The 21,874-nt window shown below is 41.1% G+C and overlaps 2 protein-coding genes across 3 annotated transcripts; one reads left to right on the forward strand and one right to left on the reverse strand.

The window, feature by feature from the left end:
• Window positions 1-551: 551 nt before the first annotated feature.
• On the reverse strand, window positions 552-9,974 carry LOC307254258 (allantoinase, mitochondrial; the record flags this gene model as incomplete). Its single annotated transcript, XM_080032557.1, has 11 exons — window positions 9,677-9,974; window positions 8,994-9,145; window positions 5,643-5,757; window positions 5,383-5,529; window positions 5,221-5,266; window positions 4,605-4,698; window positions 4,160-4,346; window positions 3,906-4,044; window positions 942-1,114; window positions 800-832; window positions 552-701 (listed from the first exon to the last, which is right to left on the reverse strand). Exons 1-11 carry the CDS (start codon window positions 9,821-9,823, stop codon window positions 552-554), a joined length of 1,383 nt encoding a protein of 460 aa, XP_079888683.1. The 5' UTR covers window positions 9,824-9,974.
• Window positions 9,975-11,358: 1,384 nt separating this feature from the next.
• LOC307254037 (tetratricopeptide repeat protein 39C-like) lies at window positions 11,359-20,443 on the forward strand (the record flags this gene model as incomplete). Of its 2 annotated transcripts, XM_080032268.1 has the most annotated exons (14): window positions 11,359-11,504; window positions 12,242-12,290; window positions 13,441-13,569; window positions 14,783-14,897; window positions 16,002-16,362; window positions 17,763-17,931; window positions 18,620-18,713; window positions 18,815-18,922; window positions 19,124-19,233; window positions 19,331-19,454; window positions 19,566-19,663; window positions 19,777-19,881; window positions 20,007-20,045; window positions 20,354-20,443. In XM_080032268.1, the coding sequence occupies 14 exons, from the start codon at window positions 11,359-11,361 to the stop codon at window positions 20,441-20,443; spliced, it is 1,737 nt and encodes a 578-aa protein (XP_079888394.1). The 2 variants fall into 2 exon arrangements, with proteins under 2 accessions (XP_079888394.1, XP_079888395.1); XM_080032269.1 differs by lacking the exon at window positions 11,359-11,504 and having other exon boundaries at window positions 14,786-14,897.
• Window positions 20,444-21,874: the final 1,431 nt, after the last annotated feature.

Consider the following 21,874-nt stretch of genomic DNA (forward strand, 5'->3'; position numbering starts at 1 on the left):
TACAATTAAATTTAAGGGGATAATTGTGCTCCAGACATTCTATTCGTAATCGCTAATAACATCTACAATTTTAAATATTTTTAGTTTTAAACATAACAGCAGTTACATATGGAAGACGGCCTTTTGTCCCGTTTCTCTAGAATCACTGATTTATTCTGGATTATTTTCACATTCAGTGATAATAAGAGGAATTGGGGTGGCACAGGAGTATTTTGTGTAGTGTATGTGAACTGCACTGAAGGGAAGCTTTAGCTTGGTGTGTGTGTGTGTGTGTGTGTGTGTGTGTGTGTGTGTGTGTGTGTGTGTGTGTGTGTGTGTGTGTGTGTGTGTGTGTGTGTGTGTGTGTGTGTGTGTGTGTGTGTGTGTGTGTGTGTGTGTGTGTGTGTGTGTGTGTGTGTGTGTGTGTGTGTGTGTGTGTGTAAAAGAAGGTGCTATATAAGTGCAGTCCATGTACCATTTATTATGTTTGAGAGAAATGAAAGATTAAAAAAAATAAAAACACAGTGCACCATAACTCAGAGCAGTTTCAGTTTATTAAAGCTTGTTGTTGTTCACAGTTGGGCCTGACTCTTCCTCAGAGGGATGAGGAGATGTTTGCCCAGAGGCTCGGGGCAGAAGGAGCCTTCTCTGTACACCAGACGACCCCTGACAATGGTGGCACACACCACTCCCTGCAGTGTGACGCCCAGGTAAGGAGACAGCTACACACACACACACGCACACACACACATCATGAGCTCAGTCATTTAAAGAATGTGCTCCTTACATCATATCCATCAATGAATGTGACGTGAGTTACCTTGTTTTTATGATAAACGCTTGCTTCTTCAATCTGTAAATAAGTGTGATCCAAAGAAAATGAAATAATAAGGCTTAATACGATGCAATTAAATTGGATTTACGAGAAGTAGATATGCAGTTTTTGCATTCCTCGTGCTTACTTCAAATTCTCTCTCCGGGTCCCATATGACCAAGTCAGCATCATAGCTGGGGGCCAGGCTGCCCTTCTGGTTGTCTAGGCTACACAGCTGGGCAGTTCTCCAGCTGAGCAGTCTCACCACATCAGGCAGCTGAAAGCCTCTCTTACTGGCTGAGCTCCAGAACAGAGGTAAACCTGCACATCATGGTTCAAACAGACAGAGTGGTTAACAGCAGACCTGTAGAGGGGTGAGGGGTGAGCAAACATTGGGGATCAGTGTGAGTGTCTGCTGTCAGACTTTGACCACCCTCTCACTGTGTGTGAAGAGTAAATGATTGTTCTGCCTTCTAAACTGGCCCCGGGCTCTTGTTTACCTCCTGGTGAACTTTGCCCAGTGTGGGGGGGGGGGTGATTATCAGAAGGATTATGAGTGGAAAGAGGGGGGGGGGGCGACTAATCCACCCTAAAAGAAAATATGTTCAAAATATCCCTGTAAAACTGCACATGCCAGGTTATGTTTATGCAAGTTTCTCCCTTAGCTGAATAGCAGATACTTGTAAATGTCACGTGAAGACAAACCCTGGAGCTGCTCTAGAGAGTGAATAATGTGGACTCTGCCATGACCCTGACAGTTACAGTGTTGTTGGTCCATTTTCCAATTCACAGCTAAAAGCCCCTATATTCAGATATTAAAATGATCATTGGAATGTAAATACTCAAACAAACCTGACATTGTGTTTTGACTGATGTGGCTGCTTCCAAGTTAAACCAGCCAGAGACCAACATTCTTACAGTTTACATTACTGAATCTGCTGTATGATGATAGCTTACATGTTAGCAAATATACTGTATTCCTATTCACACACCAACATGAGTATTCATTTGGAGTCATTGCTCTGGCTTCCAGATCAATTTTAGTACAATATTTACTCTCAAAGCCCATCTGGGGCCTATTGCATAAAAGTGGAATTAAGATATCCAGGATGATTGATAAAGCCAGCCTTGACAAAGTCTAGCCTGGGCACTTTGGATTAGTCAGTTGCATAAACGCCAATCCAGGATGTAAAGGGTCCGCTTTGTCAAGCCAGGTGTAAGTAATTCTGTTAAGTGCCAGCCCACAGCTTTCAGAGGTAGACCCAGAGATCAAACACAGATTTACTGATGGAAACATGGAAAAGACGGCCCATTTTCCCACAATGCCTTGTAGTTTAAACCGTAAGTCAGGGGGCAGTTCTTTTCATACAGAAGAAGTATTCTCTGCCAACTGATCTTGATGTCCCTGCATTGTTTTATGATAAAATAGTTGACTGTGAGCAGTCTGCAGGTGCATTTAAAAAATGTAATATCATGGAAAGTCCATTCAAAAAGTGAAACTTTCATAGATTCATTACTCAAAGTGAAATATGTCAAGCCTTTTTTTTTTTGGATGATTGATTGATCATGGAATAAAAAATCCAGTATTTCAAAATATTAGAATATTGCAAATCAGAAAAAGGGTTTATAATACAGAAATTTCGACCTTCTGAAAAGTATGTTTATTCTAGATTAATTTCACTTAATGTGTAATGAATCTAGAATATATTTAAGTTTCACTTTTTTAATTAAATTACAGAAAAAAGAACATTTTCATTGATACTTAATTTTGTTTCAGATGCACCTCGATATAGTTATAAGTACAAAGTGAATTTATTTGACCCACATTTGCAACGTCATCTGCCATCGATAATCAATTGTATAAATATAGCCTGCAATATGAACAGACTATCAGATAAATTATTATACTTTTTATCATTTCATCTTAATCTAATTATAATTAAGTTAATTATAAATGGTTCAGGTTAAATAAATAAAAAATAAGAACTATTTAACTAAATGACAATGCAGTCTTTTATGTGGTACCTTAAAACAGGCTAATGAAAATAAAGCAGTACACAGAAGATCATGGAATAACTGTTAAACACCTTGATTTCAGATCGGAGTGACAGCTGACTGAGCCAATCAGGCAACAGAATAAGTGTATCCTTTACTGTAAAGGATAAATCTCCATGGTAACTTATGTCTCTCCGCTTTTATGCAACCGGATCGAGGCTAACTCAAGCCAGGATAACCAAAATATCCTAGGTTAATCCCTTATCTTGGTTTTATGCAACAGGCCCCCGGGGCCACTAGTAACTGGTTGACTGACCATGGTATTACTGTGTTGATTGGCCAGACAACTCTCCTGACCTGAACCCAATAGAGAAACTATGGAGTATTGTCAAGAGGAAGATGATACACACCAGACCCAACAATACAGATGAGCTGAAGGCCACTATCAAAGCAACATGGGCTTCATAACACCTCAGCAGTGCCACAGGCTGATAGCATCCATGCCATGCCGCATTTAGGCAATAATTCATGCAAAAGGGGCCCAAACCAAGTACTTAGTACATATGCATGATTGCACTTTCTAGAGGGCCGACATTTCTGTATTTAAAATCCTTTTTTTATAGATTTTATGTAATATTCTAATTTTCTGAGATTTTGAATTAGGGGTTTTCATAAGCTGTAAGCCATAATAATCACAATTATAACAAATAAAGGCTTGAAATATCTCACTTTGAATGTACTGAGTCTATATAATATATTAGTTTCACCTTTTAGGTTGAATTATTGAAATAAATGAACTTTTGCACGATATTCAAATTTTTCGAGTTTCACCTGTACTTTTAAAATCGACCGCGGGCCAATAAAAAGCAGGCAGCGGGCTGCAGTTGGCCATCGGGCCGTAGTTTGGACACCCCTGGTCTACAGACTCCCACAGTATCAGATATAAAACAACCCTCTCTCTGTTCCAGACATAGGATGAAAAGAAGATATTTAGTAATGGCATTGTGAGGAAGGACACTACACCATAAAAACAGTTAGTGGATACCCAAATTACAGTTTTGAACCTGAAAATGAGAATAATATGTGACCCTTAAGTATTTTGTCACCAATCTGTTACCAAATTGCAAAGAGGAAATCCCTCCCCAAGCCTGAGTGAAGTCTCCACTGTCCAGTTTCTTCAGATCAGGGGTGCAGGGGGAATGATCAGACACCACCATGTCTATCTGCCCTGCTTTCAGAGCTGACCATAACTCCTCCTGTGGGGGACAACATCATTTATTAGTAATCAATGAATACTAGCCCACGTTTTATGTTGCGGCTCAGACTGAAAATAATCAGGTTTTCTCATACTGTGCATCTCATTCTGTTCACCTGGTTAACTGATCCTCTGATGGGGGGGCAGCATTTAAACTGCGTGGCTCCCTCAGGTATATTCTCTGCACACAGGCTGAGGTAGTGGTGGGTCGTCTCCACTGTCAGGGGAGCGCCGGCCCGGCGTGCTTCATTGATCAGTTTTAGAGGCTTTGCAGAGGACAAGTGAACTATATGGCAGCGCACCCTGAGCACAGCGAGAGAGAGAGAGAGAGAGAGAGAGAGAGAGAGAGAGAGAGAGAGAGAGAGAGAGAGAGAGAGAGAGAGAGAGAGAGAGAGAGAGAGAGAGAGAGAGAGAGAGAGAGAGAGAGAGAGAGAGAGAGAGAGAGAGAGAGAGAGAGAGAGAGAGAGAGAGTTAGACCGATTGTGGCATGAAGCAGATCCTAAACCAGAATGATCCACTATATGATACTAAGGTTATTTGTTACCACACCGATGTACTCACTGGTACTGGAGGCAGAGTTCTGTGACGGTTCGAATAGCCTCTATTTCCATGACATCTGGCCGGGACTGCAGGAAGGTGGAGTACTGACATGGGTCTAACATAGGAAAGGGGTATGGAACGCATCAGCATTTGTAACTTTTTTTTTCCTTATTGGTCCAACATAATCTTAAATGTGTGCCATTTTTAAAGAGCCAGTTCTCCTAAATCACAAACATTCACACATTTACTAGACTGCTTTTGTGATCACCCCCGATGACAAAATCTATCACAAGCTTTTATTGGTAACAATTTCTAATGATGAAAATGATGTGAAATATGTTTTTGTTATTTGGTTGAACTGAAAAACCAAATCAGCCAGCATACAGATATTATTTAATCTTTTTCCCAATACCAATCTGCTTCATTCAAGAAAATGTCATAGTAGTAGAATAAATATTGTCACTGTATTGGTTTTGAGATACTGCATCTAGAAATATCATATTTGATTTTGGTTTATACCGCCCAGCCTCGATGTAAACTTTACTTTCACACATTCTTCATGTGCAATGAGTGCAACACATAAAAAAGGGCACTCCACTGACAGATTATCTACTAGTCTCCTTAAAACTGTTGTTACCGCCTTTCTCCTCTGTTGTCGGCTGAACGTCCACTTCTGCATGAAACTAAAGCCAGACAAAGCAGAAGGTATTTTAGCCACATAACTGTGCTTTATTTAGACACGTTGATTTAAAAAATAAATAATAAAATGTTATGGAAGACTCTGCAGTTATGGATTTACCAGCAGGACACTTCCCGTGCCTTGCAGCTGCTTCATTGCCGTGTGTAGATCACTGTGAGTCACATGGGGGAACTCCTCCACCCCACTGTGAATGAGGAAACACTTGAAGCCAGCCACTCCAGCCTGGATCATGGGCCGAAGTTCTAGCTGGAAGGGAGACATCGGTTAGTTACTTTGTGTTTGCATCGGTCATAATTCAGCACAGTATTGGCCAAGAGAATTTGCCTATTTGGACCTATATCTGTTTGACTGTAGCCTACCTGATTGCCAGGAATCACACCTCCCCAGAAGGCTGTGTCCACAAAACACTTCCCAAACGCCTCCTGCCGCTTCTCTTGGAAGTTACCAAGTGTAGTAGTTGGAGGGATGCTATTTCTGTGGGAATTGGCACACAAGAAAATCAGATGGCAACTGATCGAGCTATTTTGCAAAGACGAATGGGCAATAAATATCAGTCTGTAGATGTGCAAAGCTGGTATAGAAACACTCCAATAGACTTGCAGCTGTAATTGCAGCGATAGGTGGTTCTACAAAGCATTGACTCAGGGGGCTGAATACTTTTGCACAACACACTTTTCAGTTTCATTTCACTTCACAATGTTGCGCCACTTTGTGTTGGTGTATCACATAAAATCCCAATAAAATAAATGTACGTATGTGGTTGTAACGTGACAAAATGTGGAAAATGTCAAGGGGTATGAATACTTTTGCAAGCCACTGTAATCAAATGTCTCCAAGATGTTATTTTGCATGGCCCCATTTGTATATTGAGATCCTTTTAACTTTAAAAAAGTTTTAGAAACAGGTCTTTTAAGGTTTGTCCAGTTTTTTTATTTAAGCTTTAGATTACCAGCTGCAAAATGGAAGCAGACGCACTAGCTAAAACAAAAGCCAAGATTAAAAGCCAAGATTTAAAGCAAGGACATACATATATCTGATATACTTACACAATAGATGAATAATCTTCTTACATACTTGAACTGACATTTAAATAAAAATGAAGTTGTTGTGTGTCATAATCCACCATACAAACTGTCAAAGGTGTAGTCAGCGATTCTGGAGAAAGCTTGTTGTCGAAATCACTTTGACAAAATCATCGAATATCTCCTGCACTCGTGTTAATACACGGCCTAAGCTCTGTAAAACAAGTATGTACACAAAGGCTATGTAAACAAAGTGGCCCACCGTATCTACCAACATGCCTGTTTACAGAGCCTAGGCTGTATATTAACACTGGTTTCTTTTTCAGTGCTTAAGCAGACACATTTTGGTTTTTCCTAAACCACTACTTTAAGTGTAAATGGCCTAAAAATAAATTCATCACATGGTAATGAAGAAAAAAATTATGAAAAAATATGTCATGCCTTTTCATCTAATTCATAAATTGAATCTCACCTCCACAATATGTACCACTTTGTTAATATTAAAGTACATGGTCCAATAACTGGAACTACTGCCTATGTAGTCTTTGCCCTTGAGGTAACAAAAAAACCTGTTATTTGACCATCTGTTTACTCTGCAACCTTCACCTTTCACCAGTCACCCTGTATGCAGACAGTGGGCATTGATTGATTCAAGGGAGGTATACCCTGGGTTCCGAATCGCATACTTTCTACTATTTAGTATGGTAGAAAAAAGATTTAGGATGTCCCGATTCTTGTGGCCAGATTTTAGGATGGTTAGAAGTACCCGGATGTCTACTACATCCGGCCAAGATTTTTAGTGTTGAAAACAGCATCCTATTTGAGGGATTCTGACCCATAATGCTCACGTGAAGTGACGTCACATCAACGGAGCCTCCATATGAAAACAAACGGGGATGCGACGGATATACAGTCAAGTGCGAAAGTTTGTGAACCCCTTGAACATTTTGGAATTGTATTTATTTTTACCATTAATAATTCATTTTTATCAATACCAGTATTTTTTATATGAAATAACATATGTTTGTTTATCAATTCAACATTTTTCTTTCCCAGAAATACATTTCTAAAACAGATAAAACAAATTATTTGACAACTGTTGTATGATCAAAAGTTTGTGAACCCTAAGCTGCATTGCTTAAATCGAGCAAGTAAACACAATCAGATGGGCCAAATTGAGTCATGAAATGGACCAAAGTAGTGAGAGATCTTTAGGGAAGAAATTGGGCGGCACTAGATACAACAGAGATAAAACCAGGTCAGTTTAGGCTCACCAAAGTGAACCCATACAGGTCAGACATGCTAAAAGGGAAACAAATCTCTGAGGATCTCAGGAATAGAGTTGTGATGCTGCACATTTGTCTGGGGACAGCTATAAATTATTTAAAAAAAAGTTTGAGCTCCATCGGTCCACCGTGAGGCAAATCATCTACAAATGGAGAGCTTTAAGAGTGACTGAACATCTGCCTAGAAGTGGACTTCCTTCAAAAATATCCACAAGCGCCACAAGATAAGTGATTTTTCAGTTAAAAGCCAACCCAAACATTACATCTAGTGATTTGCAGACCTCTCTTGCAGCATCTGGGACAGATGTGCATGGTTCCACAATAAGAAGAAAACTCAGTCAACATGGCTTTCAAGGGAGGGTTGCTGAAGAAGCCTCTGCTCTCAAAAAAGAACAAAACTGCTTGTCCCAACTTTGCCAGAGAGCACCTGGAGATACCTGAAGTCTTATTCTGTGGACAGATTAGTCCAAAATTTAACTGTTTGGTCATAACCAAAACCGCCATGTTTGGGCAAAAACGCAATTCTGCCTACCACCTAGAGAACCTTCTCCCAAGTGAATAATGGTGGTTTCAAATTGTCTGCAAATCTCCAGATGTAATGTTTAGGTTGACTTTTACCTGAAAAATCACTTTTCTTGTGGCGCTTGAGGATATTTTTGAAGGAAGTCCACTTCTAGGCAGATGTTAAGTCACTCTTAAAGCTCTCCATTTGTAGATGATTTGCCTCACGGTGGACCTATTGAGCTCAAATTTTTTTGTATGAATTTATAACTGTCCCCAGACAAATGTGCAACATCAAAACTCTATTCCTGAGATCTTCTGAGATCTGTTTCCCTTTTAGCATGTCTGACCTGTATGGGTTCACTTTGGTGAGCCTAAACTGACCTGGTTTTATCTCTGTTTTATCTAGTGCCACCCAATTTATTTCCTAAAGATCTCTCATTACATTGGTCTATTTCATCAACCAATTTGGCCCACCTGATTGTGTCAACCTGCTCGATTTAAGCAATGCAGCTCAGGGTTCACAAACTTTTGCACATACAACATTCGTCAAATAATTAGTTTTATCTGTTTTAACAATTGATTTCTGGAAAAGAAAAATGTTGAATTGATAAACAAACATCTGTTATTTCATATAAAAAATACTGGTATTGATAAAAATGAATTATTAATGGTTAAAATAAATAAAATTCCAAAAGGCTCAAGGGGTTCACAAACTTTCGCACTTGACTGTAAAAGCAAGAGGCAAGATCAATGGCGGATGTTATGATGAAAAAAATAAGTAAAAGTATGTCCCAATTGTAGCGTACTGCATCCTAACTAGATAATTTTTATCATCAGATGTAGAATAGAAAAAATAAAGAGTATGCGATTCGGAACACAGGTATATTGTCCAGCTTACAGTGGCATGTCCACTATGGTTGTGACCCCCCCGGCTGCTGCAGCCCTGGTGGCTGTCCAGAACCCCTCCCAGGAGGTGCGGCCTGGTTCATTCACATGGACATGGCAATCCACCACGCCCGGCATCACCACGCTGTCCCCCACATCCAACACCTGCCAACACACACAGGTCACCCGCAAAAGGGGAAAAGCATTGTTTAAGTGCAAATAGATGATTAGCAGTGTTAAAGCTATAGTGTGTAACTTCAGTCGCCCCCATGAGGAATTCTGAGTAATTACAACAACATTCTCAGCGCATCTACATGAGGTAAGCCTTCTGTGATCTTGAATGGATGTTATACCTTCTGGTGTACATCCATGTTTTTTTCTTAGCAGTTGAGTCAACAACTGAAACATTTTGCGGGCGCTTCTTGAGCTCCTGCAACAGTGTTGGGGGGGCGACACCACTTTGTAAACGCTGCCATACTGGGAAATACAGAGAGAGTTTTGTGGAGCTGATAGGCTTAATCAACTGTGTGTCAACTTGTTTGGCAATGGCTTGAATGTAACGGATGTTCATTTATATGAAAAAGTTACGCACTATTGCTTTAAATCAATGCATTTGACATTCTCACTGTCCATATATCCATTTCCATTCCACCTGGGGAATTGTCCGGAGTCTGAGACAAGTGAGAGCCAGCTTACCTGACAGGCCACATCCCCAGAGAAGTCCCCGTAGGGGAGTATTTGCTGGATCTTCCCATCCTTTATTAAGACCACGGCTGGACGGACTTGGTCTCCCACCAGAACCCTCTTACTCCTCACAGCACCAACCGTTGATCCCAGCTCCATGTCTGTCTTTATTGGGAGTCAATGAGTACAGCAGACTCTCCTAACTCTACACTTGGCAGTTCATTGGCCTGTAGTGCTGAGGCCCCGCCCCCTGCTGAACGGGTCAAAGGATAAGCATTTATTGACTTTTCTTGTCTGTGTGACCTGACGTTTCAACTTGCTGTCAGCGAAAATAACATGTATCAGCAATCTCACGTATAAACTTTGAAGAAAGAAGATCGAGGAGACAAAAACATCCGCATAGCTTTCTCTACCTGAACCTGCAGTATGTAGCTGAGCAGGTGGTGCCTGTGCCACACCTCCTTTTGCCCTCAGGTGCTCGACGTCATCAAACAGTAACAGGTACATTTTGTTACTGCCAGTTGGAGATAATACACTAGGCTACCAATAGCACCGTAAAGCAAAGCAGCATAATCAAGGCTACTAATAACAGCAATCAGAATGCAGTAAGGTACAGTAATGTTTGTAAGATGTAAATGTGCAGAAGATAGGCTGTACTTCTGTTTTTCTTTTTCCTTGTTGTTGTGTTGGTATTCTTGCTGTTCTGAATGTGTAGCCTACCTTCATGGTTGAATGCACTTATTGTGAGTCTTTTTGGATGAAAGTGTCAGCTACTTGAAATGTAATGTAAATATAACCTGCTCCAAAGGTTACTTAGAATATTGTCAATATGAACACCTGACAATGAAGTTAAAGGTAAACTATTGTTCAAGTGTCCACCTGGCGGTATAACACTCTTTTTGTGTGTGTATCCTGTATGTGTATTCCGTGTCTGTCATCAGCGATGATAACCTGGCTGTCTGGAAATAATAACCGCATCTGTCTCCATCCTTCCTCACCTGTCTGTCTGTCACCACAGTGTGACTGCAGGCTGCTTGGCCTGTGTTTCTATTGGCTGACGGCTGGAGGAGGGGGCGTGGTCTAGTGGCCTGTGCGTGGGTGAGGAGGAGAGTGTGCGGGTTGGAGACTGACAGGATGCAGCTTCTCCTCCATCCTCCCGGTGATGCGCGCTGTGCGTTATGACGCCAGGCCGTTAGACGAGCGCATAACGTGGGACGGGACTGGCAGAGCAGCGCGGCGGCCGCCTGGAGCCTCCTTATGTAATGCGTCGGATTCTGGTTGCACTGCAAAGAGTAGGCTATAGCAAGGAAGAGAAAAAAACAGACGAATGGCTGATTTAGTGACAAATAACTGCATGTTGTTGGCTTATGACTGAGCGTTAAGACGTCTGCTGTTGGCAATTCTAGCCTACAATAATGATTATAAGTCGCTGGCGTGCAGTTTGAGTGAGCCCGTCTGGGTCTGGACATCAGTGGCGTATCCCTGAGGTGCACAGACGTCTGGAGCCTACTGCACCGCTTTTTTATTTTTTTTTACTCTCCTTCATTCTTTTACCGACCAAATGCGCGTCTAGTTCAAATCCGTCTTTGGAAGTAAACCAATGCGGCTTTGCTTGACAGAGGAAACACCTTCTCATTTGATTCTCCATCGCCCTGCTGGTTTGAGCCACCGAGCACCGAGCTGTGCTATAAACAATGGCGGGTCCGGAGCAGTCCCAGTCCCAGCAGCAGGTGGAGGAGAAGGCAGAGCACATAGATGATGCTGAGATGGCCCTGCAGGGCATCAACATGCTGCTCAACAACGGCTTCAAAGAAAGCGACGAGCTCTTCCGGAGATACAGGTAGGCCTAATTATCGCTCGCTTTATTATGTTCATAATGAGGTGTTTGTGTGTTGCGTGCCTGAGCCTATAATATCAGCATGAGTGAAAATTCATTTCCCCCAAAAATGGTTATAGGCTGAGTGGATAAGACATCAAAGTGTAACTCAGAGTACAGCATGTACTAGCCCCATACAAACAGTCAAAACATTGCACCACATATGTGACAGTATAATTTTAATACATTACTGTGGTGGCTGCTGTACATGCATTTTGATGCCTGTTTATCATCGAGTTAGGTTCTAATGTCTGAGCAAACAGAGAGATGACATTTAAATCACAGTCAGGAGCTGTTGCACAGTTAAACATCTGTGCTCTTACGTGACCAGAATGAACATGTGCATATTCTGCCTCATCTCAGCCTGTTTTGGGCACTTGCTTTTATCAATTCAGTACTTCGCTTGCAAATGAGACATTTCTCAAAGTATATATGACATTATACAGATAGTAAATAGACCAGTCATGACAGGCGAACATGGGTACTGCGGCTGCACCTGCTACTGAGCATGCTCTGTCCGTCCACAGCTGCTTTCATTTATTTAGGCATGTGATTCATTCTCTTTGGCTTCCTGGGGACATATAATGAGGTGTATATGGCAAGACAATGAATGAAATGAGAAGATTACAGAAGAAAATGTTAAACTTAGTTTGTGTCTGTGTTCTTTATCCCCCCCCCCCTCTTCTATTCTCTCTGTATAGGACCCACAGTCCACTGATGAGCTTTGGAGCCAGTTTTGTCAGTTTCCTGGTGAGTTATTTCAATCAACTGGTGATGAAAACAAAAAGCCCAAAGGAAATATCAGCTAGTGTCAGGGTTGAGCGGTATGACGATATATACAGTGCAACATTAGAAATGTGTCTACCGATAAAGAGTTGGCAAGACCTTGGAAAGAAAAAACTAGTAACCTCTTCTACCACTTAAATATGAAGCGTGCAAAGCAGTAGCCTATTATAAAAGCCAAAACATGTGTATGGTCCATCAATTTAAATAACAAAACATTTGTGTGATGCTTTATATTCCGGCATGAGATTCAAACCCATCTACCGTCACAGTCCATAATGATAGCACACTGTATCCGGGCCTGAAATAACTTCAATAAAATGGGTTGCATCATTGTCACCACTGGCATCCTCTCTCCCCTGCTTTTCCCCCCATTAACATAATGGATGCATCTCAAGAACAGCATTGCTCTAACTGAGAAGCACATTACTGAAACGCTGTGTGCATCGCTGACGGACAGGGGCAGAGATTTTTCACAGTATGGTGGTTACTGGCCACGCACACACACACACACACACACACACACACACACACACACACACACACACACACACACACACACACACACACACACACACACACACACACACACACACACACACACACACACACACACACACACACACACACACACACACACTGTCACTGCCTCTCATTAGGAAAGGACACACCACTAAGCCAGAGATGATGTCATCCTCTTTCCATACATGAAAAATGGCCTTAAAGGGGGTTGGTGACATCTGACAGATTGTTTTTTACTTTCTACTTAATTTAAGAGAAATGATTTCCCCAAGGGGATCTTAAGAGGTGTCAGTATCATCAGAGCAAAGACATTGGGATTGTGTTTGTTAGCTGTGTAGCATCTTTCCACTTCCAAACACACTGTTGTACAGATGTCACCGCGTTCCTCTGTTCATTGTTAGGCAGAAAGAGCCCTTTGTCCCTTCTTTTAGACTGTGTTGCCTAACACTCCTTCCCTCTCATTACAATACACTTCTGTTTGTAAACCAGCTCAAGCATTGATCTGCTCAGTAGAACAAGAACGTTTAATATTAGAATATTAATCCAATAAACTACTGCTTTTTTTTAAAGAGATATTGCACATTTTCTGCTGCAGAATGCCATGATGACGTTTGAGGAGGAGAAGATGCAGACGGCCTGTGATGACCTGAGGACCACAGAGAAGCTGTGTGAGAATGACAGCGCCGGAGTCATAGAGACCATCAGGAACAAGATCAAGAAAAGTGTGAGTGGAGCGCCTTGGTAGCCCAGTGGTGACTTGGTGGGGACTGTAGCTCAGTGGGTAGGGTAGTCGTCCCCCAACTGCAGGGTCGGTGGTTCGATCCCCTGTCTCCCACCACATGCCAAAGTGTTCCCGGGCAAGACACTGACTGAACCTTAAATTGTTCCCGATAGTTAGCTTGCACCCATAGCTGCTGCTATCGGAGTATGAATGTGTGCTCTAGTTGTAAGTCGCTTTAGGTAAAAGCGTCTGCTAAACGACATGTAATGTAATGTGACTACGTAATCACAACAGTCAGTGTGTCATTCTTCCCACATTTCCTGTCCACTACTATCCAGCTTTACATTATTCTTTAAGAAGAAAAATGTATCAAAAAACAGACAATTGACAACATATGAAAGAATCCTTTTGGATTAACCATCAGAATAGTGCTCATAATGATTATACAAGGTTTAGTTGATGTAAGTGCTTTTCAAGTTGAGATTTTTGATTCAGAGTATTGAAGAAAAACTAATAATGAGATAATGTCCGTTAAAGATGGTTGTACGTGTAGTAAAATACACACTTAAATGTACATGAAGAAGACATGATATGGAAGCCAAATCTATTTTTTTTGCCTGTAGTGTCTCACCGTATAGGAAAAAATGCCCCCTCTCCATATATGTATATATGTGAGGAGGACTATGGACAATTTGAAAAATTAAATGTTATATGGACTCTGATAATACAGTTTAGCAAAACTGAAGTACAGGGATATTGATAGCACTACTTGACTCATTGAGATTCGTCACATCCATTCGGTTGTTGCTGACGTCTGCTAATATGGCAGCCAGAACAGGCTTCTGTTCCAATAACAATGTTTTAAATCCTTTGGCCTAATGATGCAGGCAGCAGTGAGATCATGCCAAACCCACACACAGATTCAATTAGTTCTTCAGCCCAATGTAATCAGCAAAGTGAGTGAGGAGTGTGGGGGCTTTATGGTAGCCTTGGGCCACTCTGGAAACGTTGTTGTGTGTGTGTGTGTGTGTGTGTGTGTGTGTGCGCGTATATATATATACACTACTTATTTAATTTGTGTGTGTCTGTGCGTCTATATACTGCTCATTGAATGTGTGTGTATACTGTATATATATAATGCTCGTTGAATGTGTGTCTGTATACTGTTGTATATACTGTATACCCCTCATTGAATGTGTTTGTTTTAATGTGACAGATGGACTCCCAGAGGTCAGGGGTTGTGGTGGTGGACCGCCTACAGAGACAGATCATTGTGGCAGACTGTCAGGTGTACCTGGCTGTGCTCTCCTTCGTCAAGCAGGAGCTTTCAGGTGATCAGATCCAACCCACAATCCAAAGAGTATGACCTCATATGTCTGTCTCTCATGGCAACCAGTATCGGGGACATCATGGTGTCTGTGTGTAGCGTGTACTGTAGACTGTATTAAAAGAAGAACGAGGCGTGATAGAAATGTCATATTTACAGGTAAACACTTAGATATTAGATAATTTGATTTTGCTTAGGAGCACAACTGAAATCAAATTCATTTCACCCCATAGGATTAATCTAGACTCAGGTGTGTTAGTAGAAAAATAATTTTTCCTTAATGCATCAATGTGGCTCTGAATGATCAGTTAAGCATTTGGCCAATTAATGATTTAGTCAAGCGACTTATCGAAACAAATTCAAAACTACAATTGTGATGATAGATAATCTTGTTAAGTATCATTGTAAATTGAATATATAGTGTTTGGGTCTGGTCTTTTGATATGATATCCCGTATGTAACTGGCTATTTAAATCTACAGCCCATGCTTGCAGCTCTGTGAGACTGTACTGACGTATATAAACTGGTGCTTTGCTCACAATGACAATGCTAATATGCTCTTTCTAAGCAGGTCCAGTACACTGTTTACCATGTTCATCATCTTAGTTTAGTGTGTCAGTATGCTTACATTTTCTAGTTAGTGCTCAACACAAAATGACAGCTTAGGCAGATTTTTTGTATTTCACGGGTATTTGTTCATAAACATTAAGTATTGGACAAAATCAAATTTGATCCTCCTGATGAAATGGCAAGTTGGCTCCAACAATCCATCCCAGGGGGAAAAATGAATATCTGTAGCTAATTGAATGGCAGTCCATCAAATAGTTGTTTGAGATACTTCAGTGTGGAACAAAGTAATTGGCTGACTGACTAACAGTCAAGTCAGACATTGTTGCTATCCCTAGAGTACCTTTGCTAGCGTGGCCGTAAAAAGAATCAATAGATAATCTGATTATGAACATGTTTATTAGCTGCGGCCAAACCTCATTTAGATTATTAATTGAATAGGCTTGTTACAAGAAGTTATGGTCTAACTCCTTCACTTGAGCGTGTTCATACCGAACCTCATTCAATAATATCTTGTTTCTTCTTTTTCCTCCACTACCAGCTTACATCAAAGGAGGCTGGATCCTTCGTAAGGCGTGGAAAATGTACAACAAGTGCCACAGTGACATCAGCACGCTGCAGGAGGCCTGTGTGCGGAGGTCCTCTGTCCAGGAGGAATCCCTGACGGTGGACAACGCCAACCACAACGCTGCGGTGGAGAACACTGTGACTCAGGAGGCCCTGGACAGGCTCAAGGGCTCGGTCAGCTTCGGCTACGGCCTCTTCCACCTCTGCATCTCCATGGTGCCTCCACACCTGCTCAAGATCATCAACCTGCTGGGCTTCCCCGGCGACCGCCTCCAGGGCCTGTCCTCACTCATGTACGCCAGCGAGAGCAAGGACATGAAGGCGCCGCTGGCCACGTGAGTATGAGTCAGCTTGTGTCATTAGAGACTGTAGGTACTGACGGTTAAGTGGACAGCTACAGCAGACAAGATAAACTTTATGCATTAGTGAATATACTGTATGTCATCACTTCACGTAGTCGTGGTCCATCTCTTTACATTGGAGGAAAGAGTGTTTTTCGAGCACTACGCCAAAGGCTAATCTGAATGACTGGATCTGTTCATACCAATCAGTTATATAAACTCTTCATCTGACAATACATTTTCTTCTAAAACATACGTCCAAAGCTCTTGGTCCACTTGAAGAGACATTGTAGGCAGTTTTGAGAGTTGCTTTGTGTTACAGGGTTACAAGGATTTAACTACTATGGCAACCCGATGAAATGTTTCCCAGAGGCCATAGCCTTAGTCACTTTGCAGTACCCCTCCCTCTGCTCTCAGTTTTTAAGCATATCTGTGCTGATTGTTTTGGTTCTACAGCCTGCAAAAGTATTGGTTCACTGTGACCACTCTCATCAGCACCATTGTCAGCCACGGCAGGCAGCTGCTTTCAGCTTAAAGTATTCAATAACCCACTATTTGTAGCCAGCACTGGGCAGAAGATAAAGCGCTAGTGGAGCATTTAGCCGCTAAAAGTTAGTGGAAACTTTCAAATTTTGTAAAAAGAAAAGAAAAGAAAAAGCTAAAATTCCACTTAGTTTTACCAGATGGCTCTAAATGAATACCACTATGCTCCATCTCTTCAGGGTTGTCTAAAAGAGAAAGTGTTTCCTAAAACGTTGACTATGTTGGCTTTATAAAGTGTTGGGATGATGTGTTTAGCACTTGATAGTTTTATTTCTTTAGCTTGGCTAGGAAACATCTAATGACAAACAATGGCTATTTTAGAATTTTTTTCTTAAGTCCCAGTTCTTAAAGTGCCCATTTCCTTTTTTAGGAAAGGCAAGTTTATTTACATAGCACAATTCAGACACACGGTAGTTGAAAGTGCTGTACAAAGGGCATAAAAATACATTTAAAAATGTGACATAAGATCCAAATACATGACATTGCATTTGAGAGATAATAAAAACAAAAGGTGAAAACAGGCAGAGAAATTCTTCAAAATTAAAATACATTTGCATTCAAAAGACAATAAAAACAAGGAAATACAATGTTAGAAATTTAAATGCGAACCGTGAAGTCCTCAGCTTTGATTTAAAAAAGCTGAGTGTTGCAACAGTGTTGCATGAGAAACACAGGCCGACCCCAGTTGAACTATATTCTCTATTACCATTGTTAGCAAAAACCAGACATATGTTGACTGCTGTCACATTTGGCGCCGCATAGTTACCTTTTTATACACAGTCACTTTAATGCAAATTCATCATTTCAGACTTCATTTTAGGCTGTGATTAATCTCCTGTTGTGTTGCTCAGGTTGGCCCTCTTGTGGTATCACACGGTGGTGCTGCCTTTCTTTGCTCTGGATGGCTCTGATACTCAGGAGGGGCTGCTGGAGGCCAAAGCTATTCTGCTGAGAAAGTCTGTGGTCTATCCCAACTCATCCCTCTTCATGTTCTTTAAGGGACGGGTCCACAGGCTGGAGGTATGTATGGCCCGGCTCAGGGCTGCTAACAGTCAGTGACGGATAAGCAAGAGTCGAATGTATTCAAGCTGCTTCATGTGTGTGTTTTAATGCTGAATTAAGATAATGGATGGCAAATTTACAGCACACTAAACTCTATTTTATTTCACTAGATTCTTAAAACAAATTTCCATTAGCACCCTCTGTTCAAGCACATCTAGCTGAAGTCGGAGTAAGCGTTTCCGGAAGTTGCCAAGATCAATTTTTCAACATCTGTCAATATCTCTTCACGATCTGCTACCTGCACAGCCTAGGATCTGTAAACGGCCATTATGTTAACTACCGGGGGCCCCTTTGTTTACCCTTTGTCTAATACCAGTTTACAGCGCTTACGCTGTGTAATAACTCCAGATTTGATTTCAGCACAGACATGTAGTGAATTGTGAAGAAATATTCACAGATTTTGACTAAAAGTGATATTGACTACAATAGTTCTCCAGAATCGCTGACTCAACCTTTTATTATGCATGCCAGGTGGTTCATTAACTCACCAACATGTGATCCGCCATCTACTTATCTAACTTTCTCATAATCAACACCTTCATGTGGTGTGCGTGTGCGTCTAACATAACTGCTGTTAACCTGTCTGTGCATGTCCTCTCACTCTCTCTCTCTCTCTCTCTCTCTCTCTCTCTCTCTCTGTCCCCAGTGCCATATCAACAGTGCTTTGGCCTGTTTTAATGATGCGTTAGAGCTCGCATCAGACCAAAGAGAGATCCAGCATGTATGTCTCTATGAGATTGGTAGGTGTTTTTCTCATCAGGCTAATGGTGACATACAGGCATCTTGCATAGCGTATAGCAAAGAGAGAGGTATTCTTTTGACCCTGTGTACTCCGCATCAGGTTGGTGCAGCATGATCGAGATGAATTTCGAAGACGCATACCGGTCGTTTGAAAGGCTGAAGAATGAGTCACGTTGGTCACAGTGCTACTACGCCTACTTGACTGGAGGTAAGCCTCTCACGCACTAACATATGCTTACACTGCTAGGATGTGTCTATTGTGGAAGAGTATTAGAGCCACAGGAGAGAGAGAAGAAAATGAGAGGTAGACATTTTAGTTTTTCATGATACACTTTGAGAATTAAGTCGAATAACCTTCTTCTGTCTTCTCTGGACTCTATAATGTATTTTTTGGTTGTCTTTTTTTCAGTGTGTCAGGGGGCTTCAGGTGACCTGGATGGAGCAAGCGGGGTTTTCAAAGATGTGCAGAAGCTGTTCAAGAGAAAAAACAACCAGATAGAGCAGTTTGCTGTCAAACGGGTGGGTTGTGCTGCAGATTTCGCCCCTTTACTCTCTCTCTCTCTCTTGAAAGTCACAAAAAAAGAATTGCCATTCTCTGCTTGATTCCTCTGTGCAGGCGGAGAGATTGAGAAAGACCTCACCCACCAGAGAGCTATGCATCCTCGGTGTCATCGAAGTGCTGTATCTGTGGAAGGCACTTCAAAACTGCTCCTCGTCTAAACTGCAGATAATGAATCAAGGTGAATGTAACTTTGTGATTCCGACCAAGATAACCAAGTTAGCTGCATCCTGATTCGTGGAGAAAACACATCTGACCCCTGTATGAACACTTCTTCTCCATGTTTCCTCAGTCTTACAGAGTTTAGACGAAGCTGCGTGCCGAGGCCTGAAGCACCTCCTTCTCGGTTCCATTCACAAATGTCACGGAAATATGAGAGATGCTGTTCAGGTTTGGGTCCACACACCAACCAACCAACCAACCCAATGACTTTGCAGTGAATGTGTACGCTTTGGAATGCATGCTCAGCTCTGCTCTTCTTGTCCATTCATTCTGCCATCCAGGCCTTCCAGCTGGCTGCTAGAGACGAGTACGGACGACAGATCAACTCCTATGTCCAGCCCTATGCTGTCTATGAGCTGGGATGTGTCCTCCTTGGTACACCAGAGGTCAGTCTTTTGCATGTCATTCACATATATTTTTTTTTTACATTAATTGACATTTCTATTTGGATGGTACTGATGTGACCACATGCTCAGTTATAACCCAGTCTTTTTTGTTTGTTGCAATCCAGACAGTGGGAAAGGGGAGATCATTGCTACTTCAAGCAAAGGTAGGACTACAAAAGTAACAAATTGATTTAGATTAGCCAGATAATGTTAGAAATGTAGTTACAAGTTACTGATTACATCTTTTAAAATCTATCTATCTATCTATCTATCTATCTATCTATCTATCTATCTATCTATCTATCTATCTATCTATCTATCTATCTATCTATCTATCTATCTATCTATCTATCTATCTATCTATCTATCTATCTATCTATCTATCTATCTATCTATCTATCTATCTATCTATCTATCTATCTATCTATCTATCTATCTATCTATCTATCTATCTATCTATCATGTTTTTTAGGACGATTTTACAAACTACGACTTTGAGAACAGGCTCCATGTCCGCATCCATTCAGCCCTGGCTTCTTTGAAGGAAGTAGTGCCTCAGTGACTCCAGTAAAGGGGAAGCTACTACGGTCTAAGCTTGCTATGCTCATGGCTTTCGACAAAACATTCTAGCCATTGTGAATACCTGTACAACATCCCAGTGAACAGGCTCCTGTCTTTTGAACTCTTAGGGAAATACATTTGTCATTTTATCCAGTCGGGTCGATATGAAGTTTCATCTCTGTGCATTTTGTACAGGGATATACTGTAAATGGGTTTGTGCTCATACAAGCCTAGCATGAAGTAAATGGAAAAGGCTAGTCTAGCTATGGCATAATTAGCCTACCATGCCAAAAAACTCCAAAGCTATAGTTTCGGTAGAGACTTCTCTTATTAGCCAGCAAGCTAGTCACTAAAACATCCATCCTTGGGACTGTTGAAAAGCTCCAACTGCTTGTACTAGCCTACCCAAAGGTTTCATTTTGGCATTTCTGTTTTATGGCGTGTTCAGAAATTCTTATGAAGGAGCTAAGCTAGCTTTTTTCCTTTGCTCCCTGTCCTAGTGCTAAGCTAGGCTAAACATGACCCTGGCCATGATGTACAGATATGAAATTGATATGTCCTTGATCCTGGGTAAAACAACAAACACGCACATTTCCCCAAATCTCTAACTGTTCTTTTAATTGTTTTCTGCACCCAAAATGTATTCGCTAGCTAGTAACCATTTCCCGCCTTATTAATCAATTTTTCCCCAGGATTTAAGTCATGCCTCCCCTTCCATTCAGCGAGCAATTCAGCACACAGAAGTCACTTTTTAATGATATCATACTACCGTTTCTAGAAACTTTACAATAAGTAATAAAATATAAAGGTGATAAGACTTTTTCACATCAGCAAAAAATCATGCAGATGACATCTGAGCAGAATAAAAAACGTAAATTCTTTAAATATCACATATCAAGAACAATATAACGTGAAATATGAGTCAAATTTGAATATTTGATTTTATACATTCTTATAAAGGACTCCGTGGGTTTGTTAATTTTCCAGCAGTCATTTCATAAGTAGGCCAAGTGCTTTTTCTTATTACAATTTAATGTCTGCTTTTTAAATGGCAAATTCTTATCTATCAATAAGGGGCCAATGACGATAGTACTCACAGTGGAAATTAAAAGGAAACACTTAGTCTTATTAGTTACATCATTTAAAAGAAATCACGGATCACGTAAAATCACACATACAAGTCGGCTTCTGTGAGTTTATACACATTCAAGTAGTTAGAGATTATAAATCTAAAGTAATTGAGGAATTATCACCATTATCATCAATGCCCTGATGATGTATTTTTTTTAAATGAGGAAACATCAGGCATTGGTCCTGTGCACTATGCATGGTATGGAAGGGTAACAGTGGCTTTAAGACTGTATTGAAGTCAAATGTACCTGTGCATCCATCTCTGCAAATATATTCGGGTTAATACGGATCACGGTACACT

Source organism: Ammodytes marinus (assembly GCF_949987685.1).
Source record: "Ammodytes marinus genome assembly, chromosome: 8".
In the NCBI taxonomy this organism is placed as follows: domain Eukaryota; kingdom Metazoa; phylum Chordata; class Actinopteri; order Uranoscopiformes; family Ammodytidae; genus Ammodytes; species Ammodytes marinus.